Below are 27,422 nucleotides of genomic sequence, written 5' to 3'. Positions count from 1 at the left end.
TAGTTTTGCAGTTTCTTTTTCAGATTGTTTTTACCAGGCTTTGAAGGGATCTCCTCTCATCTTTTATGAGGAACAACATTTATTCCTGGATAAGTTTAAGCTGCCGAGAATTTTTCTGTTCTTAGAAACAGTGAATGGGAAAATTATAACATATACACTGCTTCCATGGCTCTTCTAATTTTAGCTCCTGCCCTCTGCTAATTTCTAAATCCGACAATGAAAGCACTATCCCATCTATTTCTGCCTCTAATTATATTCCGTTGTTCGGATTATAATGTCAGACAGGTATTAGGTGGGAAAACTAGAAGGAACAATAGCTCTGGCTGCCATTGTGAGCATTTCTTCACCTCACTGAATGACTCTCCTCTTTCTGGTGAACAAAAAAGTCCGTGGTACTCAGTGGCTGAGTGGATAGAAAAATCCAGAGGTCTTTCTGTGATCTCAGCCTTTCCTCTAAGCTTTAATTTAGTAATGATTTTAACACTTACATTTCATTAGGTTAGGTTAACCTCAAATGGATTTCGAAAGATTTTTAAATTAAATATATGCTAAAATTATATATGCTAAGATTTTGCTACCTCATTGTTACTTTACATCTTCCAGATTTGAACTCACATTATTATGTGGAGTATTACAAAGTTAGGAATTGAAATCCAATTGCCTTTATTGAGATTTATATTTTTATTTCTGTAGGTCCTGCTCAATCTGGCATTTTGTCAGACCGTGAAGTGGTAAATCTCTTTCTTCATTTTACTGTCAATCCTAAACCCCGAGTTGAATACATTGATCGACCAAGATGCTGTCTCCGAGGGAAGGAATGCTGCATCAATCGATTCCAGCAAGTAGAGAGCCGTTGGGGTTACAGTGGAACAAGTGATCGAATCAGGTATCTGTCATATTGTGGCCATGGGGGTGGTTGGGGCGGCAGTTAGCTTTTAGCTTTTATCCTCATATTGTGGGAGATCATTAACCAACATTTTATCTTATACTTTGTGTACTGCATTTCTAACTGAGAGGTAAAAAGTCAGGCATAGTGGTCTCTTCCCTGAATTATGAGTTAAGGGATCTCTTAGGAAACAAGTAAAGTAACAAAGGATTGGGTCAGGCCTTCTGTTACAGGGATTCTGTTTGGATTACCACTGCTGGGGAGCTGAGGTCTAGACCATAGTTGATCAAACACTGTTTTTACAGTCTTAGAGCTAAAATTTAATACATTTAATCTTACTCTCTTTAGTGTGAGTTTTTTCTTTGCATGGAAAAATATCTCAGTATGCATTTATAAAAGCTTTGAATGGGAAAAAATTTTTTAAATCTTAAAAGATTCATTCCATACAATCCTGTTAGGAATTTATCTTTGTTCTATTGCAATTCTTTAGGTTAATGTCAAAACAAAGTAAGTACTAGTTTTCATAAAACATAGCTTTTGGGTTTTCACTTATTTAATAGCACTTTTATATAAAACTAGAAACTAATAACAAGTTTGTTAGAAATGGACCTCTGAGGGGGAGAGGACTCTTAAATATTGGATTAAAATGTAAATTAAAAAGCATTTGTGAATTATTCAGTAATCATTCACAATGAGAATACTATATATGAAAACTTACATACAGAGGATGAAGTGGACAAAGTGTCACACAAAGAGACAGTTGTAATTAACTACTTGTACTAAATAAGAGTAGAAATAAATGATTTATGCATTCAATCTAAATAGCTAGAAAACGGAAACCAAAAAACCATAAAAAAGGGAAAGGAAATAGATAAATGTAGAAATTAATGAATTAAAATAGTAGAATTGATAAATCCATAAGCTGGTTACTTAAAAAGACCAATAAAATAAATAAACCTCTGGCAAAGGTAATAAAGAAAACATACATTTAGAAATAATGGGAATATAATCATATACGGAGGAGATTTTTATTTTAATTCTGGGTTTACACTGTGCTAATAAATTGAACGTCTTGATGGAATGGATCATTTTATAGGCAAATATAAATTATCAAAATTGACTGAAGAAGAAAGGCTGAATAGACCCATTCCATGGAAGGAATTAAAAGTTATCAAAGAACTGTCCCTTCACAAGGTGGTTTTTACAGGTGAGTTTTATCAAACCTTCAAGGAACAAATCATTTCCTTGAACATTAAAAGAAGAAAATACTTATCTGTTAATTACTGAAAAGAAGCATAACCCTTGTGCAGGAATCTGACAAGACGAAAAATTTTCTAGATCGGTCTCACTAACATGGAAAGAGATTATTCTGTGTAAAATATTAGCATATTGAATCTAGCAATACCTTGGAAAAATAATATTGTATGAGCAAATAGAGTTTATTTGGAGATTGAAAGAATGGCTCAATATTAGGAAATAGAATTTACCACAGTAGTCCATCAAAGAAGAAAAACAATTTGATATTTCAGAAGTTGTCAAAAGACTTGATAAAATTCCCCTTCACTCCAGATGTAATCATTCATAGACGAGGGCTAGAAGAATACTTCTTTAACATGATAGACTATTGAAACCTCAAGATAGGGATGCAGTGTTCAAGTCTTGTAGTTATAAACAAGTGTCTCACCACATGAATTCTGACAGCACATTTGAAAGTTGATTGGCACTTGAAACCTATGTAATTTTACTAACTATTGTCACCCCAATTAATTTCAATTAAAAAAATTAAAAAAGAATGTTGATCGGAACTCTGTTTTGGCAGACTGTCCTAAGCATTGCAGTAAATCTGGTGACCTGACCCTCTGCCAACAGTGCTCCTAAACCTTTGTGAAAACAAAAGCCCTCCTTCTGGCTTTTGAAAACGACTGGTCCATCCAAACAACCTCAGAATCAGTGAAAATGTATTAGAATCAATAAGAGAATAGGGACCGCTTATATTAATAACACGTATGTGCAAAAACCAGTGATGTTCCTACATACGTCATCAAAATTCAGTTAGAGGGATGGTCACGATGGCTCACAACAATGTGAATGTGCTTCCTGCCACTGAACCATACACTTAAAATGGTTAAGATGGTACAATACATTTTGTTATGTATGTTTCCACAATAAAATAAAATTTTAAAAATGTTTAAATTTTCAGTTATTATTTACAATAGTAACAAATTAACATAAAGTAGCAGGATTAAATCCTGTAAGAAATGGACAGTATAATACCTTGATGAAGAACTGGAGAATTTCAACTGGAATCAGACAATGTCTTTCCAAACTAACCAATGCATGTTACGCAGTTCCTTTCAGAAGTCACTTGTTTTTGGTAGGGAGGAGTCGCGTGGCAAAATTATTCTAAAGTTAATCTGGAAGAGTAAACGTTTCTTTTTTAAAAAGAGTGGTATGGATGCAACATGATAAGCATTGTAAAGCTGTCAGTCAGTGTCATATGGGAGATACTCCAGAGTTCAGAAACCATCCTAATGTAAATGAGCATTTAGAAGGTGAAGGAAGGAATAACCACTGGGAAAATAGTTAGATCCTTACTGATGACATCTACCAATATTTGTAAAAATTAAAATTTTAACATTAAAAAAAAAATGAAACCATGAAAGTGCCGGAACGATGAATGTTTGTTCTGAAGATGAGTTAGGCCTCTCTAAATTTGGCATAAATTATAATTTGACTACAAATAATCCAAAATTTTTATGTCCAAAATCACCATAAAATTCAATGACAAACAGGAAGCTTTTTGCAACGGATATTACTGACAAGGCACAAATAACTACATAACGTGGTCTTTCAGCTCCACATGAAAAAGATACTCGTCAGCAGAGAAAATTGGGAAAAGAATATGAGTGGGTATTTCATTAAAGAGAAAGACCAGTAGATAGTAAGCATATGAGCAAATGTATGAATTCACTAATCAAAGAAATATAAATAGAATTTGTTAATCATCAGTGTCTCAATGGCTAAAAGAAATGAAAATACACTTGGCTGTTGAGAGATGGAAGTGATCTTCATTTCTTGTAGGGTGTAAAGTGTTCTAATCTTCCCAGAAAGCAATTTGATAATGTTTATCTGAAGCCCTAAGTATATGCCTTTCATTTTCTCCAGCAACTCTACTTCCAAGAATTTATTCTAAGGAAACAATGAAGGTTCTGCAAAATGACTTAGCTCTAAGATTGTTCATCACAGTTTTGTTATCTAATAATAAAAACTGCACATAACCTAGATTATCTCACAAGTGGGGGTTTTTTAAATACAGTGAATCGATAATACTCTTTTACCATTTTACATGAAAAAGAAGTTACAAAAATATATGTATTCTGACACAATTTCAAAAATAATACATTCATGGAAAAAAAAGTATATTTTCCTTTTGTTAGAAAAATAGAAGTAAAAGTCTGAAAAGGAAATGAACCAAAGGGTGAAGGGGGGTTACCTCCAGATGGTGGATTTTGAGATGCCTTCAAAGTTTTCCGTGGTTTAACTGCATTTTTTTAAAGCAGAGACCATGTATTTATTTTATAAGAGAAAACTATAAATAATTCATTACAGTGTCTTAAGGGGACTTGAACATAGTGGTTCAGAACATGGGCTTTTGCTCCAAGCAGACCTGGAATTGTGTCCTGGCTCTGCTAGCACTTCCTGATCAAGGCAAGTTAGTTTCTCTGAACCTCAGTTTCTTCAACTGTAAAAACTGAGGATAATAAAAATAACACTGGGCTGCGTAGTTTATAGAGCTGTTGTGATGGCTAAAGGAAATAATTCACGTAAAAAACTGAAGCTCGGTGCCTGGCACAGGAGGTGGTTTTGACCATTATGACCAGCCTGCACCTGCTCATTGTTCTGCATGAAATCTTCCACTCCACCTTGTCAGTGAGGTCCTGTGCCCGCCTTCCACCTCCGGCTTCCGTCCAGCGGCTTGCTGCTTCACAGCTCTTGTCACAGTTTATAACTCACTCCTTTTTCTGTTTATTGTCAGTGGCCTTCATGAGGCTGTAAGGGCACTAGGGGTAGAGCCTGCTTTGTTGACCATTATTTCCCCAGTGCCAGGCCGAGTAGCTCATCCGACAGGCTCTCAGTAAATAGTCATCGAGCTGATGAATTGTCAGAATTTGGGACGCCGCGCTCCAGGCCTGACGGCTGACTCATCTGTGTTCATGAAGCAGATGTGTCAAAATGGCAGAAATCATCTTGCAGCAAAAGTGGGTACTAGGTACAATTCCTTTGACTCAAAAATGTATAGTACAGAAAACAGGTGCAACTTCAGTTCCCAGTAAGTTAAAATATACTCTAGAAAGAGGTGTTTTTTATTTTTAGGTGGGGTTTTTGTGGTGTGTGTGTGTAAGCAGATGACATTTCCAAGGATATCTAGTTTGTCGTAGTTTTCCTTTTTATGAGCAAAATTAGATGTTTGGGGAACACTCAAAATATTTGTAAGTCTTCAGAAAATGAATGCTTGCTGAATTATGTATGTTGTTTAATATTTGACCTTGTTCTCTCAGGTTCACAGTTAATCGAAGAATCTCTATAGTCGGGTTTGGTTTATATGGATCTATTCATGGTCCTACGGATTATCAAGTCAATATACAGGTACACTTTTTCCTGCACTATATAGCATCTTAAAATAAACCTGTAATTTTAAAATAAGATACTGTTTCGACAAAATCCAAATTTCAGTATAAGGAGCAAAGGAATCAGAAAGCATCTTAGTAGCCTAGAGACTTGTGTTTTACAATTGATCTGAAAAAATCTGGTTTCAGAAAATTGGGGCCCGGGGTCCTTCACAGAAGCATTAACATACAAGGGGCTCTCCTTCCTCCAGGAAACCCCTGTGTTAGTCCTTCCTGCGGTGCCGTGACTGTCTTATTACAACACCCGCCTGCTTCTGTCATGGGACTTTGAACTGTCTCATTCCTTGTAACTACTATGAACTCCCTCTGGTTTCTGATTGTCTGGCCAGGCCCTGCTTCATTCTTTAGGTCTGCTCCCCTCAATTCTTGATACGGGCGTGTTACCTAATCTGGAAGGGAAATACCGCTCTCCTTCCCTTCCACTTTTGAATGCACAGCCCAGTTAGTAAGATTGATTTAGAAACACATCTACACTGTACTTTTATTTACAAACTATACATATGCAATACTGTACTTATACGTTACACATAAACTAAAACAAAACAAATAGGAGTGAGAAAAGGAAGTAAACAATGTTTCAAACTTGTGTTTATCAGAAAAAAACTGCCCTCCCCAAAATTATAATGTATTATTTTTAATAAAAACTTCAGTGACCTTTGTGATCACAATGCTTCATGTTTTCAAAGTGTACAACAATTCAAAGAGCTGGTTCCATGACAGCCAAAAAAGATAGCTCACTGCCTCACAAAGACAACCTTGCTCCAAATGGAAGAATTGTGTGATTGCCTGTGCGAATGAAATCTTGGTCACTTTCTAATCACATCTGCTAAGGTTTATAGTAAAATGTAGCTGATAAACTCATATCACTCATTTCAGTTTGTTGCTCTTACAAACCACTTATAAAGTTACATTTTTAATATTTTTAACAAATACGTTCAAAACCCACCAAAATTGTTTATTTTAAAGCGGGTTAGAAAAATTTGTTTTCCATGTTTTTTTAAGTGCAGAAAAACCACAGCGAATCTCTGAGTGGTGTAAAAGATTTTCATGATCACACCCCCATTTAATTTTAATTGCTTTATAAATATTGTTAACGGTCCTGTCCAGTAGGCTCCAGGAACCCATTTCAGCAGGCTGGATAACGTGCAGGCCTGCGAAGGAAGTAGGGCCCACTGTCAGCCTCTTTGATTGTGGAACCCACTCTTCCTTCAGGGTCCCTCACCAGAAGTCACCAGACTCCTTGTGGACAAACTGAGGGAGGGCATCAGGGTTATAGACACATTAAAATGATAAAATACAAATACTCTGAGTAAAGGAATACAAATAAGACTTCCTATTTTCTTCCCCCATTGGCTAGTCTCACGCACGCACTGCCTAGACACACACCAGCTAGACCCACCTGGGTTTGAATTGCTCTACCACCTACAAGGTGTGACTAGGCAAATTCTGTAACCTCTCTAAGCCTCAGTTTCCTCATCTACTAGGACAGTAGTGGTACCTACCTTATATTTTGTGAGGACCTGTTGAGATGATGCATGTAAAGTGTTTAGAACATAGTCTGTTGCTGTCTTTGTTGCTAGAGTTTTATAATTTGATTGTAACAGTGGCCCTAGGAAGAAGGCAGAGCAAGTTTTTTTTTCCCCAAATTGGAAGCTAAAACAGGCTCTGGGAAGTGAAGTGGTTTGCTGTAGCTGACACTGCCACGACCAGGTCCTGCGTCTGACTGCTGCATTCCAGGGCTCTGGCCTGTCATTTTAAAAACCCTTTTACTTCTTTATTGAACTGTGATACACATACAGAAAAGTGCACATACTTGTAAGTGGTACCTGTGGCTCACTTTTTAACTGAACACACTTGCGTAACTGGCAGCCAGATCAAGGAACAGTACATTCCAGCACCCAGGAGCCCCCTCATGATCTTTTCTCCCCGCAGAGGTGACCACTGCTTTGCCTGGTTTACTTGCACTGTTTTTATCTGATGTGTGTAAAAGGTAGGTTTGGGACCCTTGCCTCTGCACATGGCATTCCCTTGCACAGGAGCTCTTTCTCTTGTAACCCAGTGAGCTCAGACTTCAGCTTTTAAAACTCTCATCCCTTCTGACAAACTCACTGTTTCCTCTGTTCAACCACTTTGTCATAGCTCTCGTCCTGTAGGTAGTGTACTGAATCACCGTATGTGTCTTCTCTAATGACCGGAGAGTCTTGAGGGTGTCCCTCAGAGCCTGGTACAGAGTGAAATAAATTAAAAGACAAAATTTTTACATTTTGAGTATCCACATATTTGAATACTGCATTTAAGGTCATTTTAATTTCAGTAAATAACATTTAGACATAAGAAATGCTATGAGAATTTCCTAGCAACGAGACATAGGCTAGCAAGGAATAAAGGCTCATTTCCCTCAGACAGCTAAAATCCACACATCTCAAAAGCCAGTTCCTGAACCATGTCTTTTATGGAAGCTCCTCCGGCAGCCAAGCCTGTTATCTGACATCTTCCCCATCTTTAGTGCGATGAATGATAAATATCTAAAGCCATCTTTGGTAGTTACAGAAAGTAGAGAAAAATTACAACATGGAGATGTAGTAGTCCATTCTGCTATTCCCAAGGGCTGTATTATATCCTTTTCTGTAAAACATTGTTTCAGCTGGTTTAACTCACATGTAACTTCTCTTTTGAAAATTACAGATCATTGAATACGAAAAAAAGCAGACTCTGGGACAAAATGATACTGGATTTAGTTGTGATGGGACTGCTAACACATTCAGGGTCATGTTCAAAGAACCCATAGAGATCCTGCCCAATGTGTGTTACACAGCATGCGCAACACTCAAAGTAAGAGTCATCCAAAACGGTCCAGATGGTGAACTTGTGGGGCCCATGGTTTTCCCGTGCATGCTACGGAGAGCGTGTTTTCAGTAGAAGCTGAGAGCCACTGACAGGCTTCCAGGAAGAGGGGGACAAAAGAGGCTGGGAAGAAGTGCCTCAGCAGAGCTCTGCTCTGAAAGAAAGGGTTCTTCGTAAGAAGTAGCCCTTTGTTTGAAAGGAGATCAAGTGTCTGTCTGACAGAAGATAAAATAATTATTTTCTTAAAACCATTTCATGTTCTCTAGTAGCTGAGCTTTCCAGTATTTTTAATCATTAATTAGCTTTGTAGCAAAAAACGTTATTTTTCATTAAATGACTTGCACAAAATTTTATACAAGAGCTATAATGCAACATAATAGATCATTCATTGAATTAAAACATCGCCTTAAATTGAGTGTTTATTAAATAAAAATTACTAATGGACCTTTTGTTTTCATTTAGGGGCCAGATTCCCACTATGGCACAAAAGGATTGAAGAAAGTAGTACACGAAACGCCCACTGCGAGCAAGACAGCTTTTTTCTTTTTTAGTTCCCCTGGCAATAATAATGGCACTTCAATAGAAGATGGACAAATACCAGAAATAATATTTTATACATAATTTAGCATTATAATACATCTTGGCGAAATAGTACCATATGGTCTAGTTTCAAAGGCATAAAAAAATGGCCACAAAAAAGAGTTTGAGTGTTTATAACTTTAAGATAAGAAACATTTTAGTTTCTTAGAGGAGATAGGTAAATGTGGATTTAAATGTCTGCATGATTTAAAGGCAGATTTTCTGTTTTGTTAACCTTTGGGGAAAGATAACTGGGTTTAATAGTTTAAATAAAAAACAGCTATTTCAACTTTATCTTGTATAATTTCATAGATCAGCTGACTCATGATCTTTCAACAGTTTTATAATTGAAAGATTTTTGTTTTCTATCACTGGTTTGTTTTGTTTTTGTTTTAACTATTTTGAAGATTAGATGAGATGAGCATATAGGCTTAAGTGTAAGTGTTTTGAAGGTTCCTAGAGTTGAGATGGGTCAGTATTCCTATTAACTCAGATAACTAATTTCAAACAATTAAGAAAAATAATAACTAAGATGTTATACTTGGACTTTTAAAATATCTGGTTGTTAGCATTTGGAATATTGTTAGAAATAGGCCTAATAGATGCCCAAGAAAATTTTCATTGCATTTACAGAAAAGGATATTTTGTATAGTAATGTGTTACATAATACAGCTTTAAATGACAAATGGCATTTGTACAAATTCATAATAGTATCATATAAACTAAGGATCTAAAGGTATAGTCTAAGACTGGATTCTTTATTGCTGAACTGCACCCGTCTTATGTGGGGGACGCTGCCAAGAGTTCCCAAGATTGAGAGGATGGTGACTATGCTGGTGACTGGTTAAACAGATGTAAGTTCAACATGGTGGCGATAATCTTACACAGCAAGAAATGAAATAAAATGCTAACATTTCTAACAACTATTTTGAAACTTGAAGTATCCAACAGAATGACTCCTGTCACCTACACAGTTCTATCCAAGAAGTAAAATATATTGAATACTCCTGACCTCACAAATGTCACAGGTATTATTAGGAGGAGGATAGGAAGTATATCTGGCAAAATGACATTTATATTCTTTTTTATTATAAAGTACAATTTTAATATCAATAACATTCTTTTAAAAGTGATTTTCTGATATAAAGTAATGTGTAATTAAGTTCAAGGTATATCAAACAGCTGTGGAAGATGATTAAAATCACAGTTCTTCATCTTAAAAATAATTTTTTCTAAATAGTAATAAGGATATAAAATTTTTTCATCTAAAGTCGTATTTCATTTTCTGTTTTCAAGAGGATAATGAGATATGTTGGTGGCAGACGTCTCTTGAAATTGCTGAAGAAAAGGGAAAATGTTTTTATCCCTGGTACCATGACCATATGGACCTAAACCTCAGTTAACTGGAATATCCATGGCATGTCTGGTTCTGTTTAAAGATTAACCAGCAAACACTTTGTAGTAACCATTATGGAAAATAACTTCTGCCTTAAAAAAGATCGTATGCTAAGGGTATGTTTATGGTTTTTGACATTTGCGGCATTTCAAATGCTCCCGGTGTGTAGCACTGAACAATGATGGTAACTGAAGGTAGCCAGTAGGAGGCACGAGAAACAACTGTTTACTAATATGGGACATCCCCTGGAATTTTAAAAAAAATAAATATTATCCTTTTATTTTTTATTTTTTTGTCATTTGTCTTTTTCTTCTAAAAGTTGAGTGTAAGATGCCATTTTGGAACAAGGGTTCTAGTTCATTGAGGTGTAACTGTATATCTAATTTACAGAAGTACATAATGGAACACGAAACAAGACATAGGAACTGCAGCAATAACAGCTGCTGTCATCTGTTTCTTGATCAGGTTTTTATGGTCTCGGGTTCTCCCCTCTTCTAATCACAGGAGGCGAGAGAATGAAGACTACTTGTTATTGGCTAGTGTGATGACCATCTCACTGTTTAGTCTCAGCAATAGCTACTGGAGTGATTAGTGGGTACCAGGCCCTGTACTAAGGACCTGACACACATTCTCATTTGTTTCTCACAACATCGCTGTGAGGTAAGGACTGTTAGAATACCCTATTCACATGCAAAGAAGTTCATGTTTCAAATGGTCAATAAGTGGTAGGAGGCAGAATGAAAACCCAAGTCTATCTCCAAAGCTAGAGCTGGGAAAAGTTTTTTTGTTTTGTTTTTTGCTGGGTCCCAAAGTAACATGTCACTATTCTCCAATTTCACAGTAAGACCCCAGAAGCTACCTGGCAAATGTGTATTTACTATAGAATATGTTTTTTTTTTTTTTAAGTGTGGTTATACCAATTTGTTTATTCCCAACAAATTGAGATTGTTTATTTGTATCATCAAAGTGTTTTTTTAGTTCCACATATGTAGTACCTAGAGTTTTAAAGAAAAAATTGACCCGGGAATAGACAAGCTTGTAAGACATTAGAGAGAGCCAGGTCTTTGAAGGCAGTATGTCTAAAACGTATTGTTCCACTTCCCTTTCTAGTCCCATGTCCTTCAAATCACTTTCTGCTTCCCTGTTCTCGTCTTCCACATTCACAACTGGGGAATTGTCCCTGGAATTAGATGCATCCTTCATAAGGGATGGTGCCCTAGTGATCCCACCCGGTCAGCTCCAGCCCCAGAGCTACATGGTTCATCTACACTGTCTTGCCTAGTTTATACAGTTTAAAAGTCCATCTTTTCCATGGGCAAAGCTATGACAAGCTTTACTTGGAACTTTACTAAGAACTGAAAGAAGATAAAATAGGAGCCAATATAAACATTTATGGGTTTTCTGCCATTTGGGTCATAGCCCCTGTTCTTTCCCACACCATTGGGCAACATTTCTTCCCATTCTCTTTTCCCCTCCAAAGGCAGAGACGTTGAGCAGGAGCAACCAGTCAATTGCACAGTTTGGGGGGGGGCACATGAGGCTGATGGCTTTCCACCCCCCACCCCCCACTCCTGAATCACCCTTGGGACAGGCTGAAGTTCTTTGCAAGGCACCTCTTCTCTCTGCCTTCACCCATCTAGTCAATTGCCAGATGCGATTAATAATTCATCATCGCCAGGTGCCCCTTTATTTCAATCATAATTGTCAAAGCTCTCATTGAGGCTGTCATGACTTCACAAACTCTAAATAATGCTCTTTCAGCTTTTGTGCCTTGTTTCTTAACTGATTTCAAAGAAAAGGCTTTGATTTAACACGTGGTTGACTTCTGTCTACCAAAGCCTTCATACTGAGTGGCTTTGGTCTCCGTGTGGGGTGGACAACCCATCCAAACCCAGCTTTCCATTTCCTCCCGACCTCCAGTGACCTTGACCGTTGTACATCAGGCAGTGCACCTGACATCCTGTGCACCGTGTCACGTGGACTTGCACCACCTCTGACATAGCACAGTCATTACCCAGCTCTGACCACAACCTTCTATGCTCCTTCAGCTCTTGCTAGCGCTCCAACTGCATCTGTTACTGATCCTTAAAACTGCCGTTCCCTTCTCTGCGTTGTCAACCCTCTTCATTCCCTACCCAGTTAGACTCCACCTTAGACCTTTATTTCTTTCTCCACTTTGGATCTTTGATCACTTTCATCAATAACCTCAAGTCCCTCATACCCACCTGGATGAAGCCAATTGTCTAACCTTATCTGGCTGCTGAGTCCAAGTGTTTAAAATGATACTGTACAGATGGCGGCCATGATGATTTCATGGCCTCCAAGTTCAACTAGACTATTTGGGGCAGCCAGGTGAGTCTTCAACAGTCAGCTCTTTGCCATTCTCCTGGGCATTTAAATCTGTTCCACTCTCCCCACACCTTCAATATTCCCTCCTTCAGCTAATGGAAGAAACTCCAGCTCCTCCCCCCAAACTTACAAACACACCTGCATGTGCGCCTAGGCTGTCACATTTGTGAAGGAAGGGATACCTGACAAAGGCTTCCGTAGGTGGGTCGGTCCCCATTTGTGCTCAGAACCCCACCACCTCCCTGTTACCTCCCCTCTCCTGGCTTATTCCTATCAATGTTCACATATGGTTAAATCCCATCCAGTTTTTTTAAAAGTCTTAATGTTTTGTGCCCCTCCAGATACCAGTTAATTCCTTCACAGTGAACTCAAATTATTCCCTCAACTAGCTACCCCCCTCACTACATCGTGGGATCCCCAGCGCCTGGCAAGCTGGGTGCTCCATCACTACATAATGGACAGTACCCAAGGGCTAAGAGGGCACGAGGCTCTCTCTACACCCACTGGCGGGGCTCTGTCCGCACCTGCGGGTTGGCTGCGGGAGCGAGAAGACACCTGGCGCTGTGCACTCCTTGTCCTTTCTTCCCAGGAAGAAAACAGAGCAGAGGTAACACAACCTTACCACCGGTGGAGGTGTGTGGGAGCCCAGCTCCCCACCTCTTGGTCTCCTGGGCCACTTTTCCAGGACGAGAGGGGCCCGCGCGAGCCTGTTGGAGCCAGGAGTCTTCTTCCCGCCGCCGGCAGGTGTCTCCCTCGGAGGCGGAGCCGAGGCGCAGGCTCCGGGATCCCGCCCGCCCGCGGCGTGCGCAGGCGCAGAAGGCGTTTCCGGCGCTGGCCGTCCGCCCCGCCGCCTTCTGGGAGAGGATGCTCCGGCTGGGCTGCGGACTAAGGCCGCTCGGGTTGGGACGTGGTGCTCCGGCCGCCGCTTGGTTATCTGCAGGTGCTGAGATGCCGAAAAAAGCTGGTGCGACGAACAAAGTCAGTGGCAAGTCTCGTGGCAGCGGGGAAAAAGGGGGTGGGCCGCGGGAGGCGCATTGAGGAGCGCAGGAGAGACAGCGGGGCAGCGGGGTGTGGAAGCATCAATGGGTTCGGGGCTCCGGCTGCTCTCCCGCCTCGCCCGGCCGCTCCACCCGGGTGCTCCCTGGGCCGCGTCTGCTGACCTCTCTGGTCTCGTTCCCCGCACTCCTCGGTGGGCTCGTGTCCGGCAGCGCCTTCGGCCTGTGCCTCCACCCGAGGCTCAGTTCTGCGCTTTCCCTCACCTTGGCCAACCGCACCCCTTCTGTCAAGAACACGCCACTCCCACTTTGCAGGCCTCACTCCAACCGGTCTCTGAGACTTAGCTCACTTACCGCCGCCTGCTGGCAGGTCCCCAGGCCGGACCTCCTTCCCTTCTGGGGGCAGCGACGCCTTGTGCGCGTCTTGTAGCCCCTGTAGGCACAGTGTGTGACAATTTCTTCCTCCCTGACTATAGTCCCAGCTCCTTGAGGTCCAGGATCACGTGTCCTTATTCACCTTTATACATATACCCTTTGCCTACAGGCTGGCGCGGTGCATAGTTCATGTTTGCTGAATGGAAAGTTCTATTACAGCATCAGGCACATAGTAGGCCTTTAAATATCACCGGTGTTCCTCCCTGTCCCCTAAATTCACACATATGTAACATATATACACGTCCAGACAAACATGTATTAGCTTATGCTTCATAAGATACAAAGATGAATAACACGAGGTGTCTGCGCCTGCGGGATGGGAATACACAGCAGCCGGTAGGAACCAGAACTAAGATGTGGAAGCCAGAGGCAGGTCTTCCAGGGTAAGAAGAAAATGCCCTTTGGGGTCGATGGGAAGGCTTCCTGGAAAAACTGATCTGAGCCAGGGAGGATGTTGGAAAGCCATTCCACGTGGCCAGAATTTCCTGGACACAGACGATTAGCCTGGGTTGTCTTGGTTAAAGGTGAAAGGGACTAGTGGAAGGATTAAAGGTGTGGGAAAATATTTTGTAATCTGTAAAGTTGTAGTGTGGTTGTTGTTGTCGTTTTAGGGGAAAAGCCAGAGCAAGGAGCCAGAGAGACCACTTCCTCCCTTAGGTCCTGTGGCAGTTGATCCTAAAGGTTGTGTCACCATAGCCATCCATGCCAAACCTGGTTCTAAGCAAAATGCTATAACAGGTATATCTGGACACAGGGGCGGGAGTCACGTATGAATCAGCTGTCCCCCCTCCCGCTTCCCTTTGCCTTGGTTAACTGAAAATTTATCCTATACAACCAAGTATATTTTTCACATCTGCAGTTAGAAGCTTTTCTATTTTTAAATTCTAGATTCTAATGTAAATGTGTAAAACCAGTGTTAGAAGTGAATATATAATGTTTAAAAGGTACAAAATTAGATGAAAAGCCATTGTATATTTTCCTTTAAAAAATAAGGTATTTTAGAAAGGACGCATGTAGAAGCATGTATAGGTTAGATTATTAGTTTGCCCTATTCCAGAACTGTAGATATCAGCCAGAGAAAGAAAGAAGGGACATTTTAGTGACGTGTAATGACCATTGATCCAAGGAGGGAGAGGAAACCTGAGATCTAAGAGCACTGATCAACTCCCGTGTGAACTTGTTTTAAATCAAAATGATACGGAACATTTCCGGGTCCAGTTCTTTCATCTGTCAGATAGTTGGACTAAGTTAGAGACTTGATTTGTTGCCTGGAGCCTAAAAGGTGCCTCACGAATCTCTGTGGGGTAAGGGGGAGGCCAGCAGACAGGGTTCCTGAGTAGCTACGTATGTTTACATTTGTTTAAATGTTGGGATTCCAGGGGAAATTGGTGGTGGGTGTAGAGGGGAGAATTTTGAGCAGTTGAAAACCATTGATCTGAATTATCTTGAATGTCTTTTTCACCTCTAAAGCTCTGTATTCCAATTTTTAAAAATTACTTTGAAAAGAAGACCTTAGAAATGGGGTGCTAAGGCTGGTTGCACAAGTGGCCATGTCAGCTTGGCTGTTTCTTGGCCATACCCTCCTTGGCCAGCATTTTCCTAAGTACTTGCTATGCCACTGTCTACTGTTGGAATACCATGTTTCATCAAATCTAAGGTGCCCTCAACGATAAGGTACACAGGTATTTTATGTACCAGTAGGTAAGACAAAATCTATATCAGTTAAACACTTATTTGCATCTATTATAAGACACATCTGGATTTCAAGATTAAAATGTGCGCCTTAGCATCAGTGATAGGATAGGAGGAGGGTTGTTTTACCTCATCCTTGTGGATCCTGTGGCCAGGTTGTTTACCCAGGCAAAGTGTGAGTGTGCGGAAATGCTTAAGTAACCCCACAGGTAGGACCAGCTCGAGCTCACTGGCCAACTGCTTTGAGCAAATATTTCTCTCTCAGAAATAGCAGTGGAGGACTACAGGCAGGCTGTATTGATGGGGGAGTCAGGACCATTATTCAGAAGGAATGTTCTTTGTCCCTGGATTTCAAAGCATGAGACCAAACTTATTTTTGAATCACAGCATCACTTTCTAGCCATGTGATCCTGGGCACATCTTGATTTCTATTTCCTTATTTGTAAATGGAGGTAATATTGGTATTAGTAGCTTCTTCCTAAAGTTGTTATGAGGATTAAACAAGTTAATATGTGTAGAGTCCCTAAAACATGTCTGTGTGCCCTTAAACTTAGTGTAAGTGTTATGTAAATGTTTATTAAATATTACATTTTGTAAACATTCAAGAGGCATTTCACGTAAGAGATGAATGTAGCCCAGTGCTGTCATTGTCCTGATGAGGAAACCCTGCACAGCCTTGTACAGTCCAGCAAGCTGCCTCGTTCTCCCTTCCTCTGTGACATTGCGGGGGCTACACCCCAGCTCCTGACGCTCTGCCTGGAGCGCTTCTTATCAAATCAAGTACAGTTTCCAGTTGCCAAAATCCAGGATACTGCCCAGGACTCTGTAGGCCCATCTTGGTCAGTGGGGTGGGATAAATATTTGTTTTCTTCCTGGATTTCTTTTCTGTAATGGTGAGGGCACACTGTGTTCCCTTAAGTGGGATTAGTTTAATTGTTCATTTCTTCATCCAGTAGTTATTCATTGAAAACGTACCGTGTGCCAGGCAAATGCAGACTCTTTGACAAAATATCCTCATTTCATGAATAAAAAGAAATCCTTAAGAATAAAGTCCACACTGTTCTCATTCTAGATTTGACAGCTGAAGCTGTAAGTGTAGCTATTGCAGCACCTCCATCGGAAGGAGAGGCAAACGCTGAACTCTGTCGGTATCTTTCCAAGGTCTTAGAACTCAGGAAGAGTGATGTGGTTTTGGATAAGGTATGTCTCTCTCTCTAAACATCTCTGGTTATTACACATCAGTTAGGATTTCTAAAATACTGATTTTTTTTCCCCCAAAACAATTGAAAAACTAGTTGTTTTTAACTGTCGTATTCATTCAACAACTAAATCTGTGAATCCTTCCTATTTAGTCACCTTCTTTCCTGCAGCCTTGATCCTTATTCAGACTGTCCACGCTCGCTATTTAGATTCCTTAGTTGCCCCCGTTTCCAGCATGTCCTCCTTTCCAAATTCATTCCTGTACCTTCTGTCAGATTAATTTTGCTCCTGTCTTCCTTTGAGTCATCACCATACTAAACAACCCAAAACAGTTTGCACTGTTGCTCATCCCATTTGTGAGTCCATCAAACATTTCTGTTCCCCCATGTTTTCCTTCCCCCAGAAGACGCACATATGAAGTCATTCATACCACTGGTTTGCATTGGGGTGGGCAGCAAGATGACCTGGGAATGATTTATAAAATGCACGTTCCTGGGCATCACCCTGGACTTGCTGAAATGGATCCTGCACGGGTGAGACCCAGCCCGGCTTACATGCCTTAAAGCCGTACTTGGTTTCCAGTGCTGCATTCGAGCTCCCGTCCAGGTTCCGGCTGGCATTCAGTCATTGGTTAATAGGCTCCATCCGATCAGGCCACGTCCCTCACCGTCCCCTACCTATAGCAGGTCATTCCTGGTTTTCTGCCAGTGTGATGCTCTGACATTTGCCCATAAAGCACTCCCCACTCTTCTACCCATCTACATAAATCCCTGCTCAAATTTTACCTTCTTCAAAGGATTTTAGTGGTTATGGGATCACAATACCTTGGATATGTGGATGCTTATTTTTTTGAATTTTCAGAAATGCGTAACAGCATAGAGAAGAATAGCAATTTGTTCTATATTTTGGAATTATTTTTATACAAAGTTTACATAAAATTGCAATATTTGTTTTGGTAATTAAAAAAATTTTTACTTTTAATTTAAACAAAAGAATTACTGGAAACCAGAATATTATGCATCTGGATCCCATATTCATTTAAAATTGTAATGCCTAGCTTTTATTACAGAAATTGATGTCTGCAGGTAAGAACCCTGGAAAGTCCTAAGCATTTGTAGTAAGGTGGAAGCTAAGAGGTACCGTGTTTCCCCAAAAATAAGACCAGGTCTTACATTAAGTTGTGCTCCAAAAGATGCATTAGGACTTATTTTCAGGGGATGTCATCCTGAAAAATCATGCTAGGGCTTATTTTCCAGTTAGGTCTTATTTTCGGGGAAACACAGTACTCTTTGTTTGACCAGGATTCCCTGAGCAAGTGGTAGCTAAGCTGTGAGGGAAGCTTAACAACCTCACAAGGACGTGGCCGTGATGCATACAACTGAGGTCTGTCTCTAATGGTGTTAGAAAGTTTACTGTGTTATCCAAACTCTGGTTTTTTCCTTTTAATCTAGGGTGGTAAATCTCGTGAAAAAGTGGTGAAACTTTTGGCCTCCACAACTCCAGAAGAGATCTTGGAGAAATTAGAAAAGCAAGTTGAACAAAAATAAAAGTAAGAAATGAAAAAATACAACCTTGATGAACGTTTTTATACTAATGACGAAGAGGCTGTCAAATAGAAAAATATATTTAAATGCACAGAAGGACATGTAAATATAGATGTAGATTTATATTTAAATAAGAACAGGTCTCAAAAAAGGAAATTTTAAAGGTACTATACATTGAACATGGGTTCTAAAATTCCTGACGCCAAACGGCTTGGAACATGTGACTCTGATTTCATGACATTGCAAAATAACAAAGCTGGAAAGCATATTCAAGATGACGCGATTCAGCCCCTTTTCATTTTGTGGTGGGACTTCTGATATCCAGAAGTTGAGAGTCTTATTCAGGATCACACCATACAGGAGAACAACTAGAACCTAGATAGGGATTGCCTTCTAATTCAGTTTACAGGTGACAAAGGAAAACCTATCACACCGCTTTGTAGTCTTACTGTATACTTTTAAATGCTCATCTATATGCAAAAATGTTTTCTGCACTTTTTTAAAACTCTTGAGCATTTTATGAAAAAATAAGAATAATCAAGAGTTGTATTGGCATACCTCATTTTATTGCGCTTTGTAGTTATTGCGCCTTATACATTGAAGGTTGGTGACCACCCTGTGTGGAGCAAGTCTCTAGGTACCATTTTTCCAACATCATTTGCTCATTGTGTGTGTCTCTGTGTCACATTTTGGTAATTCTCACAATATTTCAAACTATTTTATTGTATTTGTCACGGTGATCTGTGATTAGTGATCTTTGTTGTTACTATTGTCATTGTTTTGGGGTGCCACGAACCATGCCCATACAAGAAAGTGAACTTAACTGATCAGTGTTTTGTGTGTTCTGACTGCTCCACTGACCAGCCATTCCCCGTCTCTCTCCCTTTCCTTGGGCATCCCTATTCCCTGAGACACAATAATAGTGAAATTAGGTCAGTTAATAACCCTACAATGGCCTCTAGGTGTTCAAGTGAAAGGAAGAGTCGCACATCTCTCACTTTAAATCAAAAGCTAGAAATGATCAAGCTTAGTGAAGAAGGCATGTCGAAAGCTGAGATAGGCCGAAAGCTAGGCCTCTTGAGACAAACAGTTAGCCAAGTTGTGAATGCAAAGGAAAAGTTCTTGAAGGAAATTGAAAGTGCTACTCCAGTGAACACACGAACGATAAGAAAGCAAAACAGCCTTATTGCTGATATGGAGAAAGTTTTGGTGGTCTGGATAGAAGATCAAACCAGCCACAACATTCCCTTAAGCCAAAGCCTAATACAGAGCAAGGCCCTAACTCTCTTCAATTCCATGAAGGCTGAGAGAGGTAAGGAGGCTGCAGAAGAAAAGTTTGAAGCTAGCAGAGGTTGGTTCGTGAGGTTTAAAGAAAGATGTCGTCTCTATAACAGACAAGTACAAGGCGAAGCAGCAAGTGCTGGTGTAAAAGCTGCAGCGAGTTATCCAGATCTGGCTAAGATAATCAGTGAAGGTGGCTACACCACACAACAGATTTTCAATGTAGATGAAACGGCCTTATACTGGAAGAAGATGCCGTCTCGGACTTTCATAGCGAGAGAGGAGAAGTCAGTGCCTGGCTTCAAAGCTTCAAAGGACAGACTGACTCTCTTGTTAGGAGCTAATGCAGCTGGTGACTTTAAATTGAAGCCAATGCTCATTTACCATTCTGAAAATCCCAGGGCCCTTAGGAATTATGCTAAATCTACTCTGCCCGTGCTCTACAAATGGAACAGCAAAGCCTGGATGACAGCGCATCTGTTTACAACATGGTTTACTGAATATTTTAAGCCCACTGTTGAGACCTACTGCTCAGAAAAAAAGATTCCTTTCAAAATATTACTGCTCGTTGACAATGCACCTATTCACCCAAGAGCTCTGAAGGAGATGTACAACGAGATTAATGTTGTTTTCATGCCGGCGAACACAGCGTCCATTCTGCAGCCCATGGCTCAAGGAGTCATTACTACTTTCAAGTCTTATTATTTAAGAAATACGTTTCGCAAGGCGATAGCTGCCGTAGATAGTGATTCCTCTGATGGATCTGGGCAAAGTAAACTGAAAACCTTCTGGAAAGGGTTCACTATTCTAGATGCCATTAAGAACATTCATGATTCATGGGAAAAGATCAAAATACCAACATTAACAGGAGTTTGGAAGATGTTGATTCCAACACTCATAGGTGATTTTGAGGGGTTCAAGACTTCAGGGGAGAAAGCAACCGCAGATGTGGTGGAAACAGCAAGAGAACTAGAATTAGAAGTGGAGTCTGAAGATGTGACTGAATTGCTATAGTCTCATGATAAAACTTTAAGAGATGAGGAGTTGCTTCTGATGGATGAGCAAAGAAAGTGGTTTCTTGACATGGAGTCTACTCCTGGTGAAGATGATGTGAAGATCGTAGAAATGACAACCAAGGATTTAGAATATTACATAAATTTAGTTGATGAAGCAGTGGCAGGGTTTGAGAAGATTGACTCCAATTTTGAGAGGAGTTCTACAGTGGGTAAAATGCTATCAAACAGTATCGCATGCTACAGAGAAATCATTCACGAAAGAAAGAGTCAATCGATGTGGCAAACTTCGCTGTTGTCTTATTTTAAGAAATTGCCACAGGCGTCTCAGCCTTCAGCAACCACCACCCTGATCAGGCAGCAGCTATTAACATCGAGGCAAGACCCACCACCAGCAAAAAGAGTACGACTCCCTGAAGGCTCAGATGATGGTTAGCATTTTATAGCAATAAAGTACTTTTTAACTAAGTATGTACATTGGGATTTTTAGATACAATGCTACTGCAGACTTACTAGGGTACAGGAGAGTGTAAATATAACTTCTCTGAGCATTGGGAAACTGAAAAGTTCATGTGACTTGCTTTATTGTGGTGGTCTGGACTGAACCCGCAGTATCTCTAAGGCATGCCTGTAATTCAGTGTTAATTATCATTATTGAGAAGTCACTGAATTGTTTTCTTCTTTCAATGGTAACTGCAGTCATCAAATCTGGTAGTTCTTAGGCCCTCTCCAAAGAGCCTTAGAAGAAGGCGGACCTGGAAGCTATTTTCAGTATTTGTAAAAGCCTATCAGAAACCACATCTGTATTAAAGCTTCACAAGCTAATAATAAACATCTTGTTTATTCAATGCAAATTGCAATTTGGTGACATAAATAATAATTTGATTGACTTTGCATATCAGAAGAGCTGGTTTGCAATTGTGTGCTTTGTCTGAATACATGAGAACAACATGTTGATAGTCAAGATCTTTAAAAATACAAAATCCCCAAGAAGGACCAGTAATAAAAATGACTGATGGTAAAAGAGCTGGGACCCACTCATCTAGTACATCTCTCACTCCTTCGTGTCCAAGACCACAGAAGACATTACTGGCAGCATGGGTTATGTTCAGCTGCCTTCTCTAAACCGTTACACTGTACTACCTCCAGATGTGCTCCTCTTTGACACGGTCTTAGCTGCAGAACTTTTTCTACTCTTTTCAACACTGTTCCACTGTGTGCTCTGAAGGCATTGTACTGTGCTTTTTACGTGGATCGCTGTTTGTTAGGATACTTTCCTTCACAAGTAACAGAAACCCAACTCCATCTTGCTTAAACAATAAACGGATTTGTTAGCTCACAGACCTGGAAAGTCCCGAAGCAGGGTTTCCTTCAGGGTTAGTTTGAATCAACAGCTCAGGGATGTCATTAAGATCTCTCTTTTCTTCCCCAACTCTCTTCAGCAGGGCCACCTCTATCCTCAGGCCCACTTCCTTCATGGAGGCAAAAAGACAGGAGATCCACATATCACCCTCTGCCCCAGTAGGAAGAAAGTCCACTCAGAAGAGCTGTGAAAATTCTTTTCCAGCTTCTCCTGTGTCTCAGCCCAAATTTGGCCGTGCAGTTTCTAAACCAGGCGCTGTTAGGGAATGCTGTCCTATAGCACATGTTACCTAAACCAGTGGCTAGAAAAAAGAGGAGAATTACCCTCATTGTTTTAGATGATAATTAAAGCCCGTCCTAGCGATGGAGATGGGACAGTCAGCCTACTCAGACGCAAAGGAGTGAATAGAGAGGTACCGGAATAAAAAGTGGGAAGTTACAGAGAAAGAAATGGATACTGGATGGAATCAACAAATATCCATTACAATAATTTACTTCATTTTAAATGGCCATATTTTAACAGGAATGTTTTTGCCTAATCAGTTTTTTTGAGAAACATACAGTGTCTTTTAATAAAAAAGATGCGTCCAGTGACACTGTCATCAGACACTGTTGCGGAGGCAGGAACTAGCTCAGGAGCTGTGTTTGAGGACATGATTTCCCTTTCTTCCTCAGCAAACAGCCGTTAGCGGTCTAATGCTTCCCTGTCCCACACAGGGCTATCCCCCACTAATGACAATCACAGCTAAGGCCTGGGCGCCTTGACTTGCTATGAAAGTTTACTTAATGCAGCTTTTTTCAGCTTGGGCCCAAGAATACTGAGACAGGCCCGTGACCTAGGCCTGAGAACACAAAATCTCCAACTCCTGGACATTATTTGTCTAATAACCTGATTCTAGCCCTGCCCACCCCCATTAATTTTAAGTGAATACCAGCAGACAGTCTATGAAGTGACATTATTATACTGCATTTCTTGTCCTGTGCTCTCCTGAGGGTCCAGCCCTGGAGGCAGCCCATAAATGAGGTTTGGTGACTATTATCTGATGTCCTAGTACTGCAGCATCACATATCACCCCGACTTCAAGACATGATAAATGATTTATGAAGAATTTATTAATAACTTGGGTTGAATACTGCGAGGTGCCTTGCCTCCAGTATACATGGACAGGACCTGCCTGAGAAAGAAAAACCCGGCTCATCTGGCCCCTGATTCCAGTGGGCCATTCCTCACTCCTTTGCCAGCTAGAGGATGGAGAAGGAACCAGAGGATGTAAGTGGCACTTTTGCAGTGTTTCAAGTTGCAGACAGTTACCAGCTCACAAACTCTGGGAGGCAGCTCTTTCCTGGGCTGGGGACTACCAGCATCCCTCCTCTTACAAATGCTAGGGATTTGGGGAAGTACTTCCTTAACTGTAATGCAGAATCTAAATTTTGGAACACACTATGGCCCCCCACATCAGATTTTTTTTTAATGCATGTGACTAGAGACATTTAAGAAGCTAGATTTTCAATGTACATGCAAGAGGTGGCACCATAATGCCACAGCAGAGAGCCCCGTTATTTGAAGACAAACTGAACTGTGCTGTTAGGACATCCCTTTGGCAGTGCCGGAGACCGATGATCTTTCTTGTCGCATCTTCTCAGAGACATTTCTGAGGCTCAGTCCCCTCACATCCTGAGTTTAGCTCAGGCCAGAGTGTGGTCTGAACCCAGGTCGGCTGGGTTCTCAGAAGTCCAGGGTCAGTGGACCTGGCATCAGACTGGTCCCTCCTGCCTCCCTGAACACGGCAGCTTTCAGAAATCCCCATAGTATTTTTGAAAATGGAATTGGGCTGGATAATTGACGGGAACTAACTTCTAAACAAGATGCCAATTTATTAATTTGAGTGAAGAACACATCTGCCAACTAGACTGTCTAGTGGGATCCTCTAGTGAGTACATTTTGACCCTTTGGGAAATCTCTCCAAGAAGCCAGTCATCGTTTGAAGGCTGCTTGGAGAGCTTGGGCTCAGAACCAGGGAAATGAGGCCAGGGTCACGGAACTGTGAGCATCTGGAGCTCCCATTACCTGTTACCGGCCCCTCTCCTGGGACAGTCCTGGACACTGATGATTTATGGCACAGATGTTCCCTTCTTCTGGCCTCCAGCTATGTATGTGGGGGAAGACCACCTACTTCTGCCCACACAGGCTTTCTTCAGACAATCCTTATAATTACACTGATAAGATTTTCCGCATTTTACAATCCTAGCTGTGCCATCCAATCCCCCTGCTATTAGATTGTGGGCAGGGGAGAATCCCCAAACTTCACAGCACACGTTACAGGCTCTGTGGTTATTTCTATATGAAACCCTTCTCCTCACCCGTGATGTGGTTTTACTATCGGAGTGGCTTTCCCATTGTTTCAGAGCCTTGGGTTTCCCCAGAGATACCTCAGGAATTGGAACACTGGAGAATAAGGGGGCGAGTCAACAGAACTCCAAGCCTTTAGTCGTCTTCTAGAGCTGTGCTGCCAGCCTCGTAGGGCTATTGAGGACTTGAAATATGGCCAATCAAATTTCAAAATAAAAAATAAAAGCATCACAGAAATAAAAGCATCATAGAAATAAATGTTGCAAACAACACACAACAGAGAAGACACTGAAAGCATGGCATGGGATTTAGAGGGTGGGACAGAGAAAGGTGACCAAAGAAATGAAAATGACATGTAAAAATCAGACAAAGGAAAATCAACACATACATAACTGGAGTCCTGAAGAGAACCAAAGAATTGGAACAGAAAAAGATTTAAAGGTATCATCAAGAAACTATTGGAGAAATAAGAGATACATATACAGAATGGATCAGTGTCCCAGGTGAGAAACACTGAAAGATCAACAATGAGACAATTGTGTAAGGTACTCTGATTTAAAAAATGAAAGCCTGTGTCCATCTGGACAAAAGTTGAAGTCACAGGGAGAGGGGAGACACATGTTCTGGACAGGACTAGATTGCTACAGTGTTTTAGAAAATGTGGCAGCATTTATTAAAATTAAGAACACAGATCTTTTTAACTCAACACTTCTACTTTTGAGACTACCCCCCGCAAAACACAACATTAAAAACAGCAAAGGATATATGGACAAAAACAATGAAGCATTGTTAGTAGGGGCCAAAAAGGGGAAACAAGCTAAGTGTCTACCCCTAGGAGAATAATCATACTGTCAGTGGTAAATCTGTATTATAGAATATTATGTCATTAAAATTAAATCATTAGTTTTTAATCTATAACTACTGGCCTGGAGTGATGTCTTATATTCTGTTGCATAAACAAAGAATAATATACTTGTGTGTATATGTATTTTTATATATAATATAACCTTAAACTTTAGTAAAAAAGAAATGTATACATGTATCAAAGTTATATATATTTGTGTGGGCATGGGAAAGGAGACGCATACACAACAGACCATAATCACTGTTTGGCTGCCGATTATTCATATTTGTATTGTTTCACATTTTATAATATTTATTTTCTATACACACAAAACATAGTGAAGGAAATTTGTAAATGAGAAAAACACACACAAAAACAAAAAAGCTCTACCCTACATTAATTAGGGTAGCTTTATTTATCTAATTCAGACAAAGAGGCCGGATCCCTTAGGGAGTTAAAAGTCCCAGCAGTGGAAAAAAAAACATGACATCATCATCACACTATCCCTGAGGCGGTCTCAGGAGAAGTCACTTAAACCCAGAGAAATTCTGACTGGTAATTAATACATGGGGCTCTCTATGCCCCTTGGAGACAGGAACAAAAACACCAACTGAATTAGCCCATCAGCTGCTAGAGACATTGGTGAAAGATTTGGGAGTTGTACTTTCACGCAAGTCAGCCCACGGACACCCCACGCCACATCTGCAGATACATGCTTACCTGGACTGGGCACCTACTGGGAGCCCAGCTTTGCGCCAGGGTCTTTATGGAAATGCTTTCTCTTAATCCTGCAAGGGGGCAGTCAAGGCACATCGTTTTGAGGAAGACTTGTTAACCTCCTCCTCCCATGCCATCCTGTAAATCTCAAAATCTGAGGGGTGGTATCCACAGCTCATGTCCACTTTTCCAGTGTGAGATCATTGGTAACTAACTACAGAGGCCTCAGCAGCTGGAGCAGCTGAAATTACTTCCTCTTCACCTCTGGCCTATCTTGATAGGGTGCAGCCCCATTGATTGAGACCATGCAGCCATTGTGGCCCAGAGCCACTCTCCTAAAATGGCCACAGATCAAGGGATTTCTGCTCCCATTCCTATTTCCCCCCAGAGCTGTCCCAGTAGAGGTCAAACCAGACTTCTAGCAAGGAGGAAATATTTGCTCTCAAGGCCACCTTGGAATCCAATGGTATAATCTGCAACTTGCATCATTCCTGATTTGGCTCCATAATAATTTAACATAGTAGAAGCCAGGAGAAATCTTTTAGATATTATGGAATTTCACATCTGTATATCTGAATCCTGATGTATTAATCTAAAATGAACATTATTAACTTTCCACTAGTTTCAAGAGTGTGTTCTTCTGTTGGTCTTAATTCATTCTAAATTAAAAACTAGAGAATTTTAAAAGCATACCATTCAAAATTTATAGAGGCAAGATTCTCTTGAGTGACCTATATAATTAGGTTTTTCACACAATTAACCAAAGCCTATTTAATATTTTTTAAAGTCCTCATTGATTTTACACACACACACACACACATACACACGAGGGTGATAAAAAATATATATAGTGAATGTTTAAATAAAAAAAATTTATTACAGTAAAAGACACAATGCCATTAATTCTCCTCAAAATACTCCCCCTCGCTTCAAACACACTTATTCCATCGTTCTTGCCACTTTCTGAAGCAGTTCTGGAAGTTCTCTTTTGTATCTTTAGTTGTGCTGTTGTGGCTGCCTCAATGTCCTGAATCCATTCAAAACGTTTACCTTTCATGGTCATTTTGACTTTGGGGAAGAGCCAGAAGTCACACGGTGCCAGATCTGGTGAATAAGGTGGATGAGGACACACTATAACGTTTTTCTTTGGCCAGAAATTGCCATATGCCAGAAGCGATGTGTGACAGGGAGCATTGTCACGGTCAAGAATGAAGTAAAGACACTCATGAAAGAGGACTTCCAGAACT

At 40.5% G+C, this 27,422-nt stretch overlaps 2 protein-coding genes and 1 long non-coding RNA gene across 13 annotated transcripts in view; 2 read left to right on the top strand and 1 right to left on the bottom strand.

Moving 5' to 3' along the window:
• BTBD1 (BTB domain containing 1) overlaps positions 1 to 10,680 on the top strand; it is a 29,370-nt gene extending 18,690 nt beyond the window's left edge. For 2 of the 3 annotated variants that reach the window (XM_074318336.1, XM_019743433.2), the window contains 4 exons: positions 694 to 886; positions 5,446 to 5,533; positions 8,260 to 8,406; positions 8,881 to 10,680. In XM_074318336.1, coding sequence (XP_074174437.1) covers positions 694 to 886; positions 5,446 to 5,533; positions 8,260 to 8,406; positions 8,881 to 9,039 — 587 coding nt within the window. In that variant the 3' untranslated portion in view covers positions 9,040 to 10,680. The remainder of the gene's footprint in view (positions 1 to 693; positions 887 to 5,445; positions 5,534 to 8,259; positions 8,407 to 8,880) is intronic. The other variant, XM_074318337.1, reaches the window with a different exon arrangement.
• Positions 1 to 13,579, bottom strand: part of LOC109453617 (uncharacterized) — a 30,533-nt gene extending 16,954 nt beyond the window's left edge. For 3 of the 8 annotated variants that reach the window (XR_012491470.1, XR_012491467.1, XR_012491468.1), the window contains exons 1-3: positions 13,365 to 13,579; positions 7,684 to 7,795; positions 3,161 to 3,300 (exon numbers count right to left, since the gene is read on the bottom strand). This is a non-coding gene — a long non-coding RNA (uncharacterized LOC109453617). Of the gene's footprint in view, positions 1 to 3,160; positions 3,301 to 7,683; positions 7,796 to 13,266 lie in introns of all 8 variants that reach the window. The other 5 variants (XR_012491471.1, XR_012491469.1, XR_012491473.1 and 2 more) reach the window with 5 other exon arrangements.
• A 9-nt stretch (positions 13,580 to 13,588) lies between these two features.
• On the top strand, positions 13,589 to 26,051 carry LG13H15orf40 (linkage group 13 C15orf40 homolog). Of its 2 annotated transcripts, XM_019743448.2 has the most exons (5): positions 13,589 to 13,720; positions 14,784 to 14,910; positions 16,937 to 17,064; positions 18,516 to 18,613; positions 23,405 to 26,051. In XM_019743448.2, exons 1-4 carry the CDS (start codon positions 13,607 to 13,609, stop codon positions 18,609 to 18,611), a joined length of 465 nt encoding a protein of 154 aa, XP_019599007.2. In that variant the 5' UTR covers positions 13,589 to 13,606; the 3' UTR covers positions 18,612 to 18,613; positions 23,405 to 26,051. The 2 variants fall into 2 exon arrangements, with proteins under 2 accessions (XP_019599007.2, XP_019599006.2); XM_019743447.2 differs by lacking the exon at positions 23,405 to 26,051 and having other exon boundaries at positions 18,516 to 21,756.
• Positions 26,052 to 27,422: the final 1,371 nt, after the last annotated feature.

This window comes from Rhinolophus sinicus, linkage group LG13 (assembly GCF_036562045.2).
Source record: "Rhinolophus sinicus isolate RSC01 linkage group LG13, ASM3656204v1, whole genome shotgun sequence".
In the NCBI taxonomy this organism is placed as follows: Eukaryota; Metazoa; Chordata; class Mammalia; order Chiroptera; family Rhinolophidae; genus Rhinolophus; species Rhinolophus sinicus.
Note: the sequence above shows the minus strand (reverse complement) of the source record. Positions and strands in the feature narration are given on the sequence as shown.

Excerpts from the sequence above, each read along its gene's own strand:
- LG13H15orf40 (XM_019743448.2), top strand. The coding sequence starts at position 13,607 with ATGCTCCGGCTGGGCTGCGGACTAAGGCCGCTCGGGTTGGGACGTGGT. Across the intron at positions 13,721-14,783 it reads AAGCTGGTGCGACGAACAAA|GGGAAAAGCCAGAGCAAGGA; the intron begins GTCAGTGGCAAG and ends TTGTCGTTTTAG. Across the intron at positions 17,065-18,515 it reads GTGATGTGGTTTTGGATAAG|GGTGGTAAATCTCGTGAAAA; the intron begins GTATGTCTCTCT and ends CTTTTAATCTAG.